The sequence below is a fragment of the Ctenocephalides felis genome, unplaced genomic scaffold (assembly GCF_003426905.1).
Source record: "Ctenocephalides felis isolate EL2017-DRISC unplaced genomic scaffold, ASM342690v1 CF-g0.4_SCAFFOLD_01886, whole genome shotgun sequence".
Lineage (NCBI taxonomy): Eukaryota > Metazoa > Arthropoda > Insecta > Siphonaptera > Pulicidae > Ctenocephalides > Ctenocephalides felis.
In genome coordinates, this window is record NW_020538040.1 from 130,524,730 (window position 1) to 130,539,613 (window position 14,884).

Sequence of the window (14,884 nt, forward strand, 5' to 3'; positions counted from 1 at the left end):
TTCAAAAAATACTCTTATCAACAAAATATTTGATTAGGATATTATCTTATATTAAAGAGAGTTACTGTAATTAATTACAATATGGCAAAATCAATCTTAACTACAATATTTTATATGAAGAAAAATAAAAAAAAATAACATTAATTAACATGTTAATCGCCATGTCAACCATATGTGTCTGACGCTGAGACGTCATATATAAACCATTGAGAAAATTAGTTTTAATATAGGTCCATGTCGGTCATATATGTATGACATAAATAATAGTGTTTTTCTATGAATTTTGGCTGAAAAATATTGTTTTTTGGTACATTAAGTTTCCTAGCAACTAAATTATTTGGCCCATGGCCCATAAAATTTTTTTTCCAATATCATTGTGGCAATTAATGTGTTAAAATATGAATAAATCCCTTTGAAATTGCGTTAAATAATTTTTCTTGATTTTTGTATCCAGCATTATATATTCGAAAATTCATTTTACACAACATAATACAAAAAATATGTCAACATTTTGAAGATCATCAAATAGAAATCCGTGAAATATCTTAATTTAAATAAATTTCAGTACGTCATATTATTATAACGGTATTTTGTATTAATTAAGGTACATACACCTTGTTCACTCACTAAAACTTAAATGATCCGTAAAAATTCGTAAATTAGGTAATTTACACATTTAGAAAAAAATCTGTGCATATTTTGTAGACACAAAAATGAATTATAATTAATTAAAACATTTCATTAAAAATATACATTCAGAGAAACAACATGAGATGCACAGAAGGAAAAATACAATCGTGCTATATAACGTTTACGATTGTTTTTATGAAATTGTGCTAAATTATAATGAAATATATAATATTTATAATAAAGAATTATAATTAATATGTAAGAAAAAATACTTATTTGAATTATATAGGTTTTAGTTACCAACTTAAATATTTTATTAAAGTAATATTAATTTATGCTAAGGTATTTAATATTTTTATTTAAGTCGTAACTATTACTGAATACGAGTATTTGAATTAAATACATAATTTAGATGATTTCTATAATCGAATTATGAGCATTACAGATTATAACTTATGCTCCAAAATAATTAACAAATCATGTACAATATCCAAATTTTTAATTTTTTTAAATACTTCATTTTTTTAATTTATTATTAACAATTAATATTTTATTTCATAATCGTCTCATTAACAAGTAAATTGCAGATAAATTCTATCTCTCTGTTCTGAGCAAAAATTATGGGGTATGCATATAAGGGTGAAATAAATTTTCAATAAACCGATTTAGTTGAAGGGGTGATTTTTAAAACATACGCTAAGAATAAATTAATCTTTCATTATTTTTATATCAAAATAAAACATATTAAATTAGTTTGTGCATATTATCAAATAACGAATCAGAGTTGTTTTATTAGTTACATATTATATTATTATATTTTATCAAATATTATCTAATATTATTTTTTATTAATTTTTTTACAGATATATTATTCTATATTCGTTACTTTTCATATTTGACTTAATGCATTCAAGTTATTTCACATCATTTTATTTTTATTATTGTTTTAAATTTTCACTTTGCAGTTTTTTTTATTATAACAATATATTTGCGCTATTACTTTTAATTTCATTATTTCGAATAATTTTTACATTTTTTTAAGTCGCAGTTATATTTTTATTATTGTCTTAAATTTCCACTTTCCATTTTTTTCATTATAAGAATATATTTACACTATTTCATTTATTTGCATTGTTTTGTATTATTTTTTATATTTTTTTAAAGTCACTGTGGATTTTTTCATTTAATTTCTTAAATTTCATTCATTTTTGCTAATTATTTATATTATTACTGTTACTTTAATATTTCTCAAAAGTTCACTGATTTTAAATAACTGACCATTTGCATTTTACTGCAATTTGGTCATTTCAATAAATTTTGTAGAACAATGTATTCACTTCTTTAGTTTAATTTAATTTTTAATATTATTAATATTTTAATTAAATTTAATTTAATTTAATTTTTTTTTATTTTATTTTATATTTATATTATTTTATTTTTAATTTATTTTACTTTGTTAACAATAAGAAAAAAAAACAAAGGTTAGTTAAGTTTTTCCTGGGGAAAAGCGTTGATATTTCTTCTTGAAATTTTTTAAGTAAACTAATCAAAACATAAGTATTTATTATAATTTATAACAAATAAATCATTATACCAATCATAAGTTATAAAAACATTTATTTCGAATGTGTTTTCATATGTATGAAGATACAAATCAAGGTACAAAAATTCCGGTGCCGTCGGATAGTTACAACTTCGAAAATCTTTATTTAATCACCATAATTATTTATAAATCAGGATTAAATAATATCATTACATAGCATTTAGTCGCTTTGGTTTATATTTAATTTAATATAGTAGATTATAGTTAGAATTATAAAATTATGTTATGTATTAATGTTTTTAATCATATTTACCGATTTATAAAATTTAACTCAAAATTGTTAATTTTAAAAATGCACGAAATATTGTGAGAAACTGAAATTATTTTATTTAATAATAAAATTTTGCGACATGTAATTTAATGCATTAGACCATTAGACAAATAAATCAATCTGGTCTGGTCAAATTTTAGCGCAAACATTTTTAAAATTGATAGCAGGAATTAAAAAAAAATATATCAAAAAAATCAACAATATTTAAAAAAGTTAATATTTACTATATACTTGTAAAATATATAAATATATCTACAAGCTATTATACAAAACTTTAAAATAAAAATGAGTGAATCTTTGGTTGTAATTTAACCGTCGCTTTGGTTAAACTTATCTTTGTATAAATTTTCGTTATTATTTTTATATTTATTTATTTATAGTTTATATTTTTTGTATTTATTTCACGATTTGTTAATATATCTCTTACAAACATATTTATAATTTTTTAAATTTATTTTTAATTTATTATAAAACACCGAGGTATTTAAAGTAATTAGGTGCAATATTTTAAAATACAAAATTAAAAAAATACATTACTTTACCAAGCAATGTGTGTTTTTTTTATTTTAAAATTTACAATTTATTTGTATTAAAAAATATTTATAGCATATACACAGACTTTATTGAGGCTTTTAAGCAAATATATGAAATTATTGGCTATAAACATATAAAAAAATATTACTATTAACATAAAATTATTAATATTGTTAAAGAAAAATTTCAGGTGGCTCATGGTAACTTTATTAAATAATTCAGTTAAAAATTTATTAAAAAAAAAACTTAATGTATCAAAAATTTTTTGTTTTCCCAAAATTCCCGGAAAAACACTATTATTATTATATGACTGACATGGCAATTACCGTGTTAATAATATTTTAAAATTGATTAATTTTTGTTACCATTTTATATCGCATATAAATGGATAACAAAATATTAGTTGTTCACACGGAATTGGCGATGCAAATTTGAAAATTCAAAAAGAAATTTCAATATTATTTAAATTATTTACAAGTGCATATACAAGGCCGTTGGTTATCGGTAAAATTAGTTTATATTTTCAACATTTACACATTTAAACTTATACAAATATATATTTATGTCATAATTCAAATACTTTTTCTTAAAATATGTTTATTATAAAGACTAAAATTGACAATGTGTGTCACAATGCGATTTATAAAAAGACTTCAAATTTACAATACGAAATTATCATATTTTTTAGAGGTCTCAAATATGTGTAATATGTTTATTAAAAGAAAAATTAATGATATTTGTAGCATATGATAAAATATTAGATAAAGTACATATCTGAAAATCCACCGCACGACGAATCTGATTTTGACAAATACATATTCATATTTTTTATACGTTTTGTTTATTACGATTACAGAAAAAATTGCAATTATAATTACCAATTATATAAATTATTACACATTTTATTTCACACGCATTAAAATTATTTCCTCTAATTTTTATCGCACAGAAACTTTTAAATATGTACTTATAATAATTCTCTCGAATCATTAACTTCCCGAAAGAAAACTTTATATTTTTGTCAAAAAATCCATCTTGATAATTTTAACTTTTCTCGACGTTTTAAGTCATTCTCAAGTATGTGTGTGTGAATGTGAATCGATTTTCAAAAATTTAAAAGTTTTATCATATGGGATGAAGTGAGCTACGATCGTCCAAACCGTTTCCTCAAAATTAGCAAAAAAAAAAATGAGCAAAAAAAAATTGTCCACGCTTTCGGCAAAAATTCTGAACGCATTGTAAAAATTTAAAAACAGTTCGAAAAATAGTTAGAAATCATGTTTATTATATTTTGATAAAAACGAACCGTTTTGTTTCTTTGTAATTATATATGGCAATAAAAGTCATGACCTAAGCGACCATCCTGAAATATTATAATCCTACGAAAAGTAGTTGAATTATAAAAAAAATATTAATTTTTGGAATAACGGACCACTTTTAGGGCATGCAAGCATGTTTTTGTGCACCAAAATTAATATAATTACATATATTACAAGTCTGTGTAAAAGATATTAATTAAAAATCGCATGAATTAGTTTTTAGTAAAAGCAAAAACTTTATTTTTTAAATAAATATTTTAAAATTGTACCTAAGTAGCCAAAATCTCAATCCATATTGACTTAAACGAACCGGATAAAAAAGTACGTTGTAAACGCAAATAAAGTACATGCAATTTGTCTTAAAGCAAAATGCCACTTACACCCAGATTTAACATTAAACTTTACGGTGTAATTTTTTATTCTAGAAAAATACTTTCTTAAATTATTTTAATTTCGATACTTCTACAAAACAAGAATGAAAGTTATATAATATTCGATCTAATACAATCCCGTCGGAGTCGATTGAATCTAAAGGCGCCGTCACACAGACACTATTTTCATTTATTACAGAATATAGTTTATTAAATATTATTTGATATAAAATTGTTTCTTTTAATTTTTTTTTCAAAACACTAACTTAATATTTAAACATTAAATAAAAAAAATATCATATATATATACTTATTTATTAACTATTTGTTTAAAATAAAATGATTTTTTTAGCCCTTTATATTAGTTTTAGCTGATTTTTTAATAACACTTGTAAAATAATATATACAAAAATTTTAATAATAAATAATATTATAATAAAAATATTTTTTAATAATATTTTTATTGTGAAATAAAATATTTAAGCAATAAATATCAGTATTATTTTTAATTTATTTTATTTTGTGTTCAAACATTTATTTACCTTAATTTGTATTTGTATTAAATATAAAACGTGTTTTAAATCTTATATTATTTCAAAATACTTCATTAAAAAGTTTATATAATAATATTATTCTCAAATTTATACATTTTTTAATGGGTAATAATATTTTATTACGAACTTTATATTATAGTTTTTAAAAAATCATGCAAAATGTGTACAATATAATTCATAATTGATGCAAATTTAATAATGCTATCTATATTAAAATTTAGTAATAAGTTTTTATAATACAATTTAAATAAACGGTATTTCGAATCGGTAATATATAAAATCAGTAAATAATATAATAATATTTAGTGAGTGATTAAATTATTTTGTCTAAAATTAAAAATTAGTATTTATATACATACATATATTTATATACTGGTAAATATTATCATTTGATTTTGGTATTATATTTATATTATTATTATTATATATATATTTCAGCTAATAAAAATTTATGTCGCTATATTTACTTTAGTTTTTACTTAGTTTTTTAATTTTATATTTAGTTTTATATTTAGGTTTAGAAAACAAAAACTTAATCGAGAAGCTTTTATTTTATTCATTTTCAGTATCAAAAAAAATGTTACATATTGAAATTGGTTTGTATAAAAAATAATAATATATAATTAAAAATTTTGTAAATTTAATGACTAGTATGTTAGGTTCCTTAGGTCACAATTAAATTTTAACTATTATCAATTTATATATAATACTAGTTTTACAAAATAAATATATATAATAAAATAATTCTGATTATTAACTTGATATTAACTTTAAATTCTTATTAATTTGTATTTTGTTTTTTTTTTATTTATTTATCTATTTAACCAGAAAGGCCAATTAATTTATAAATTGTAATTAAAATATACTTTATATATATTTGCTTATCAAAACAGTATTGTATTAATAAGAACTAACAATTGTAAATAAAACTAAAATTGTAAATATTTTTATCTATATTTAAATTGGTTTGAATCACTAAAATTAATATTTTATGGCTTTGATTCATCAACTAATTTTATTTTACAAATGAAAATTAATAAAGAATAAAATAAAATGTACTATAAAAAGTTATGACAAGTATTTTATAAACTGTGAAATTTGTTCCTCGATCCGTCGGTTGCATTAACTTCGATAAAGCAACCCTCGAAAATAAATGTACAAATATATATGTATTTGTATGCGTATATATGTGTCTCGTGTTGTGTATATGTATGTATGTATGTATATATACTTATATATAAATGACGCGGACAGTGGTCCGCGATGTTTTTTGTTTGTCATCATCAATCACGACCTAATGATCGGCCATGTTTGCTCGAAGTCGCCGACCGAGCGATGCATCTAAAACTACACTACGAATCCTTCGCCTTTTACCGATCGAAATCGTTACGAAAGTTACATTTAACATTTTTCACATTTAAAAAACATTACACTTTTACTCAAAATAATTTCGTAAGAGCAGAATTGATAAAATCTACAAAGATTTTACGTTAAACGACATTTCGTTAGTGTGCCGTCACACACAGTCGGAAGAAAGAATGAAGTTGGTCGCAAACGTAATACAAATGATGTGTGAAATTAAAAAAAAAAAAGAAAAATAGTTTAAAACATGCTTAAATTTAAATACATTTATAATATTCTTACATATTGTGTTAAGCTAATAAGGATATTTGCTACATTTATTAAAACTTTATTAGTTTTTGTATTATAAGAATTTAACAAAATGATAAATATATTCCTCATAAAATTTATATTGTTTAACGTATTAATTGTATTTACTTTAATTTCTGTTATTTCATGTCTTAAACTACTGAATTTTTTATTTAAATATATGTCGGTAATCTTCAAAAGTTAAAAACAATTATTTCATGAGATTTTATAAGTTATAATAAGTTATATAATCATAAGTTAAGATATTATAAAAATGTTTTAGTCATACATTTTAGACAAAAATATTGAAAATAATGTTATTTATTTATAATATATTTTATTTTTTATTAAAAATTTTCATATTAGCAGTAAATTTTAGTTTAAAAGTGTTACTATTTTTTCATATATGTTGAAAACTATCAATTCTATGAAGTTCTTTTTGTATTATTTCTGTTGATGATTTAGAAAGATATGCTATCATTCTGAGAATACAATTACACAAATAAATATTTCGTGAAAAATGATTACCTATTTAATTTCTCATAAAATTAATTTGGTTGTATAAACCTTTATAAACATCAAAATGTGCGATAAAATATACTAATTAAAACATTTAAAAAATATTTTTAAAGATTTTCGTGATTATTGCTTTTAATCTAAATAATAATCGCATAATTGCAAAAAAATGCACGAATTCCAAATTTCTGTCTAAGACACGTCAATAGATTGTTTATTTATAAAAAATAAAAATCAAAATTCCTAAATACAAAAATAATATAGATTGTTATATTTTGAAAGGGTAAATGGATAATGATTAAATCCAAAAAGCGATAAAAAATTATATTTTCAAGTATAAAATTTACACTTACAAAATCTAGAAAAAACAGTAATATTAAGATAACAATTTAATATGCTAATATTTTAAAATTTAAAAACCAAAAAAGACAACTGATATTTGAGACCCAAAAGTTAAATCAAAAGTTCCTAAAACCGATAGTTTCTTTCATTTTCCAAAGTTGCAAACTCAAAATTGAAAAAAGCCTAAAGATAATATAATTTCATTGGGACGTTTTAAATCCAAAAATTATTGCCGTGTGTGACGGGGCCTTTACAGGTGTCACCGCGTCACACACGACAGTTTCGTATGAATCACAAATCAGAAAAAAATTAAATACATGACAGCACCGGCAAAGAGATAGATTTTATTTTAATAAAATTTGAATAAATTATAGATTTGACTTAAATATTTTGTCTGGTGTATTAAATTAATATAAAAGTCTCGGAACCGAATGACTTAATGACGTAGGATGCTTTTTTTTCGATAAGAGTCAGAAATTATTTTAAAATAGAGATCGTTCAAGTTTTGGTTATATATTTATTATGTATATTTTAAAATTTATTAGCAAAATAAATGGAAGAGATTGATGGAAGCAAAAATTTATATATTGAATCACTAAAATTGATAAAAAGACTGGCAAAATTTTCACTAACACAACTTCTAGAAATAATATATATATATATATATATATATATATATATATATATAATATGATATTCAGTTTTCAGGGCAATACATCATTAAAAAAATTTTGTATGACTTTAAAAAAATTTTATTTTTTCATACGTTACGACATGTTTTGTGTCATCTTCAGTGGACTCTAGATTGAAAGAACAGATAGAAATTATTAAATAAAACTAAAATATAAGAAGTGATATGGTATGAACTTCACTTCTATCACTTCTTATATTTTAGTTTTATTTAATAATTTCTATCTGTTCTTTCAATCTAGAGTCCACTGAAGATGACACAAAACAATGTGTCGAAACGTATGGAAAAAATAATTGTTTTAAAGTCATACAAATTTTTTTAATTGATGTATTGCCCTGAAAACTGAATATCACATATTTCAACATCAAAATCATATAAAAAATTTAATATATATATATATATATATATATATATATATATATATATATATATATGGACACATATGTGTATATATATGCAAAAAATACATTTTTGTGAGCAACAAAATTTGACTAACAATTATTCACATTTAACACATAGAAAAAATAAAGCTTTAACATAAAATGATTTTCGCCTATTTCATATTGAACCATTGTTATTTGACAACATAATTTATGTTTTAACTAAATTACAAAAATGTATTGTAACTATATGTCAATTATTTTAAATAATGCACTTTTTACTTATTAAAATTTTCAAATCAAACTTTCATGTTTTTTCACCAATTTTCAAAACAAATTAAACAAAATATTAAAAATATAACTTTCTGTGTTGGGTTAATTTAATACCAACTTTCAAAAACATTACAAAAATATTAAATTTAATATAATAATATTAAAAACCATAATATTCTGGAATTCACATCACTTATGTCCAAAAAGCCGGCGCGCTTGTGCAAATTGCAATAAAATTGAATGCAAAATATTTTTAGAGCTCTCGAATTAATTTTACATTTTCAATGGGAGTTAAAAGCATACCGAGTAGCTGTAGGGTATTAAAAAATGGCGTTAAAAATATCAAAGATGATTTAATTTTATACTCAATATATCAAGAACAAAGTTAAATGCAATATAATGCAATTTGTAAGATAATTTGCCCCAGGATAGTCATACACGATCCTTGTTGGTCAAAGGACCTCAGAGATTTTTATTTTGATAATAAACATGTAAAATTCTGATTGATTTTGGAAATTTTAAAGACATATTTATTATGGAAACAAATATGGATGTGAGTTTTGCGACGGCCGGATTTTGTTAGGGGGGTAAAAAATTTAAACTGGATTGAACCGTGAAAATTTTTACATGTTTGTTACATATATAGTTTTATATGCAAAAATATAAATATAATGATAGTTTTTTTCATTCAATCAAATAAGATCAAAATGATATTTGCTGATTTTTCTTATTTACAGCAAAATATATATGAATAATTATATTTTTCTGTTGTTTTTTAGCATAAATAACATTTTTGGAAACACATGTCGCACCAGTATGTTTCAGAACATGTCGCACCAGTATGTTTCAGAACCACCGCGGGCGGCTTTTTCGAATTACAATGGTTCTCAACATTTTCACAATTTCTTCAAAATTTATACAGTTTTTTAAGACATTGTATTCGATGGATAATTTATACTTGTAATTGCAATTTTAAAGTAGCAATATAAATCATTAGAATTTTTTCTTTATTTCCAATATCATATCATATATTCAATCACAATGTGATATAGTTTATAATATAAAAATAATTGTATTAATATCAATTTGATAGGTGTACTATGAATATTGTTAAGTTTTGCATTTGTTCGTATTATAGTCAATAAAATGTTTTATATGAAAAAGGGGTAGAAATTATAAAGTATTTCAGATCATTTATTTTTGTACAAATTTGTAAAATAATGCATTCATATTATACAAATGGTTTGAATGTTGCAAGAAAATTAATAAAAAATTTACAAATAAGTTCATTATTGAATAGTTGCACTTTTAGCGCGCTTATATAATATAATTAACGCCTTTTTTAAATTATAATTTTGTGATAGTTTTAAGTCATTTTATTTACAGAAAATATTGTTGATTATTAATTTACGTTCAAATATTACACTTACATTAGATAAAAACGATTTAAATGTAGTAAGAGATATAATGATATTATTACTCAAATAAAGAGTATAATTGGTATAATAATAATAGACAAATTATTAACACGTTAATAATTAGACACATTATTAGACAAATTTTTAACACGTTAATCGCCATGTCAGTAGTATGTGTCCGACGCTAAGAAGTTCTACATAAGTCAATTTTTTTTAATACAATAAAATAATCAGTAAAGAGCCATATAAATCATATATTTGTGACATAAAAAATAGTGTTTTTTCAGGAATTTTGACAAAATAATTTTATTCTTTGATACATTAAGTTTCCTGGATACAATTTTAACTAAATTATCTGATATCGTAAAATTTTCTAATAAGCAATATATTTATAGTTTTCTGATAATTGTATAAAATTTGTTTTGCAAAAATTGTACAAACGATATATTCAACGAATTGTAACTACAAAATTTAATTATTTAACGATAACGATATAAACGTATATATATATATATAAACGATATTAAAATTTAACTAATTTTTGTTATGCTAGAAGTATAAAAGTTGTTGCATACGTTAAGCAATTTTACATATGTACTATTATTGTTAATATAAATTAGTACAGTAGTATAAATTCTTCATTTTTGTAAAAATTAAGAATATCGTTAAAACACCGTTCGGGGGTCATACAAAATATTTAACCCCTATTGAAAATATATAAATTTCCATTATAAATTTAAAATCATCAATTATTTTTTCCGACGGCATTTTCTATTGGTAAAATACTTGAAATTTTGCGTTAAAATATATAACAATAAATTAAGTTATTTTTATTGTTTACATCATTTTATTCCCGTGACCATGTGCGTCGTAAGAAATGTTATCACGTACAAAACGTCGGGAAGTCACTTTCGTTTTATCGCGGTTTAGAATTGTTATTTATTGTTTCGCCGATTTATTATAAGACACATTTGAAATTAATTATTATTAGTGAAAACATTAAATGCCGATGACCTATTGTGTAAGGCAAGTATTGTTATGACACTTATTTTTAGGCGATTTTGATAAGTTTATTCATTGGGTGTTTACAAACATTGGCATGTGATTTATGATATCGCAAGCGCTCGTTAAATTTGATTAACAAATGAGTAGAAGAAAAGAATCTTTATAAATATTTTTGATTTCTATTATGAATTTATATTATGTTTCTATTCGCGTCACGAGGAAACTGCCCTGGTATGTTAGTTAGTCCTCGTTTTTCAATTGAACATAATTTAACAAAGATTTCTTTCCATATCTGGTCCAAGTATCACTATACAATGGTTGCACATCACAGACACACGTGTATTCGTTATATTTTGATCACTTTTTATTGAACCTACCCTCGGTTGAGCCATGGGAGGATATCTCCCGGCGGGAGGATACTCAGCGTGCTGTGCCACTTTAAATTCTGATATAGCAACACACTATGTATATATATATTTATATATATATATAAAAAAGATATGTGTATATATAAATATATATACACTTGTCCCTTATCTACACTAATTCAATACAAAACTATTATTCACTATTTATTAATTAATATAGCACCCGGTTTAATGCACAATAATAACAACAAATAAGGAATCCTGCTAAGGTGCATAACACCCTTATCACGGATCACATGAGTGCGATTGTTTTCTAGGACGTACGCGCGCGAAAACGAAATCACAGAACTAAACGAAAATTAAACTAAAATCAAACTAAAAAAACCGAACCAATTTCACTTTGTTTTAAAGATCTTATCTCTTTTCTTTTACGATAGCACTTTTCGAAAACTCTTTTTTGTCGCATAGAGAATGCGTCGCGTAATCAGTCAGTTGTAAATAAGTCACTGTTACTATTAACAACATTGCATCTTTCGAATCGCGTCATTTTCATTTCACACGTCACACTATGAACACTCGAAAATTGAAAAGTGGCGCGTACCCGGCGAGACCCTGCGCCTTTCGCGGTCGTCTGCCAACTGTCAATCACTGGCGCTGACTGTGGGCGTCACTCGGTGCTAGCGCTCGATCGGGAGAGGGATGTTCGGCGGAGACGCCTTTGCGGGAGTCACGGCGTCGCGAGTCGGGCCCGGATCGGCGGCTACGCGCCGGCTGCCACCCGGACACGCCCCTCGCTGCGGCCATTGGAGAGACACGCCCGGACTCGCGTTAGAGCGAGAACGACAACGACAACGGCGCGGCTCTCCCTCTCGCTCTGGCGCTCTCGGCGCGCGCTGTGAGAACTGAACGAGAGTCGCGCTGTATCGCTCGTCGCACGGCATTGCCTACACGTTCCATGTTCACAACAGAACAGGCGCGATTCGCAAAAACACATCCGTAAACATATACGAGGAATAGACACCGATGCAATATCTACGACGCTACGACTCTACCTTTGTTACGTCGACAATAATTGCTTCTAACATCAAATTTTTACTGAGGTTTATGCATTACCGTTCGATGCACATTCTGACAACGATTCGATGATATATTTTATTCGTCGAGAAGGAATCATTACACAATATTGTAATTTTTTTATCATTTTATAATTATATTAATTACTCTAAGCTGTTGTGCTGATTTGACTTAATACGTGGTACATAATACTTGTCGGTACTGCAGATGGCAACCCAAACAGTTGTCCCATCTCTTTTTGATAAATTTTTGTTGAATTAATATTATAATTTCTGTAATAGGTTGACAATTTATTGATGCAACAATGCCGGTTTAGGGCTATTTCCACTTGAAAATATATTTCTATCTATCTCTTCCAAACCGTTATCACAACTTCTCGACATCAAGCTGCTCAAAGCGGAATCGAACCCAGGACCTCTGATTTAAGTTCTATCGTTCAAACCACTTGTCTAGAACTGAGTTCTTTTTGATTAGTTATTATTACAATTTCTGTAATAGGGCGAATAGTTATTGATGCAACAATGCCGGTATAGGGCTCGTTCCACTTGAAAACATATTTCTATCTATCTCTTCTAAACCGTTATCACGACTTCTCGACATCAAGCCGTTCAAAGCGGAATCGAACCCAGGACCTCTGATTCAGATCCTGTCATTCGAACCACTTGTCTACAATCAAACTTTTTTACTCCAAGTTAACACAACTATTACAAAAAACTTATAATTACTTATGATATAAATAGTGTAGGGGAGACTAGGTACGGTTCTGCCACTTTTTTTATCAGCATAATTTTGTTAATTTGAACATTTGTCTACGTGAAATTACTTAATAATAGTGTTCTTAAATATGATAGATTAGTTATAAAATCAAATCATATAAGAAAAGGGCGAGTGTCACAACTGTCCACATCCGAGAGACGGTTGTGCCAGCGTTTGGGGTCGGTGGTGACAACTATAAAAATAGGTTAAAAGCAATGGGTATAAACACCAAAATGGTTTATAACGACTGTTATTATTGTTAATAACAACAACATGTAATGATATGTAACCCAACACAACACAACATAAACAATGCTTATGAATAAAATATAACAATATATAAAATATATATTTTTTTAAACAAAGTTTCTTTTTAATGAAAAAAAAATTAAACAAGGTTAACATAAATTTCTTGTGTTTTTTTTCTTATATTGAATTTTCTTTTTCCTTTCATATTTTGTCTTAGTTAAGTTAGATTTTTTTATCTCTTCAATTTAATTTGTCACAAACGTACCCAACTTTTGAAAACAAATCATCATTATAACTGAACTAAATTATTTAACAAAAACTAATTACTGGTAAATAACTACTAATGTTCAACTTACAACAAAATAAGAAAAAAGTAGTCGATCTGTATAAAATTAACAATTATTATTTAAAGAATTCAAAAATGAAAACTTACCTTTGACTCTAAGCAATGCGGTCTGCAGATTATGATGTAAGGCATTGACTAAAAGCAATAATGGGAACTTGTTCGCACAATCATTCTTCATCTTTCTGCATTTGGACCCTATGTCAAAATCAGTACAGTTCAGCTGTTATGACGACTGTCACAACCGTACCCAGTCTTTCTAACTAGATACTAAATCATTTGTATTTATACAAATCCGTTTAGTATACGAAAGTAAATCATCATCTCTCGTGGGCTCATAAAAAATTAAAATCAGTTTTTTTTACGTGATGCCATTTGACATAATGCAAATGAAATCGTAACATAATTGACATGCACTTTACGTATCTCTTAAACATTGAAGAAGAAATCCGTAAGCCATTTTTCAGTTTCACATCATATGACAAGGTCACAATTATTCCTTCAAAATTTTATGATAACTGCAGTGGCAATTCTAAA

General features: G+C 24.9%; 1 protein-coding gene across 1 annotated transcript in view; it reads right to left on the reverse strand.

Moving 5' to 3' along the window:
- The window catches only part of LOC113375900 (homeobox protein homothorax-like), a 575,379-nt gene extending 560,867 nt beyond the window's left edge, over positions 1–14,512 (reverse strand). The window contains exon 1 of the mRNA XM_026615844.1: positions 14,438–14,512. Coding sequence (XP_026471629.1) covers positions 14,438–14,482 — 45 coding nt within the window. The 5' untranslated portion in view covers positions 14,483–14,512. The remainder of the gene's footprint in view (positions 1–14,437) is intronic.
- Between the last annotated feature and the right edge of the window lie 372 nt (positions 14,513–14,884).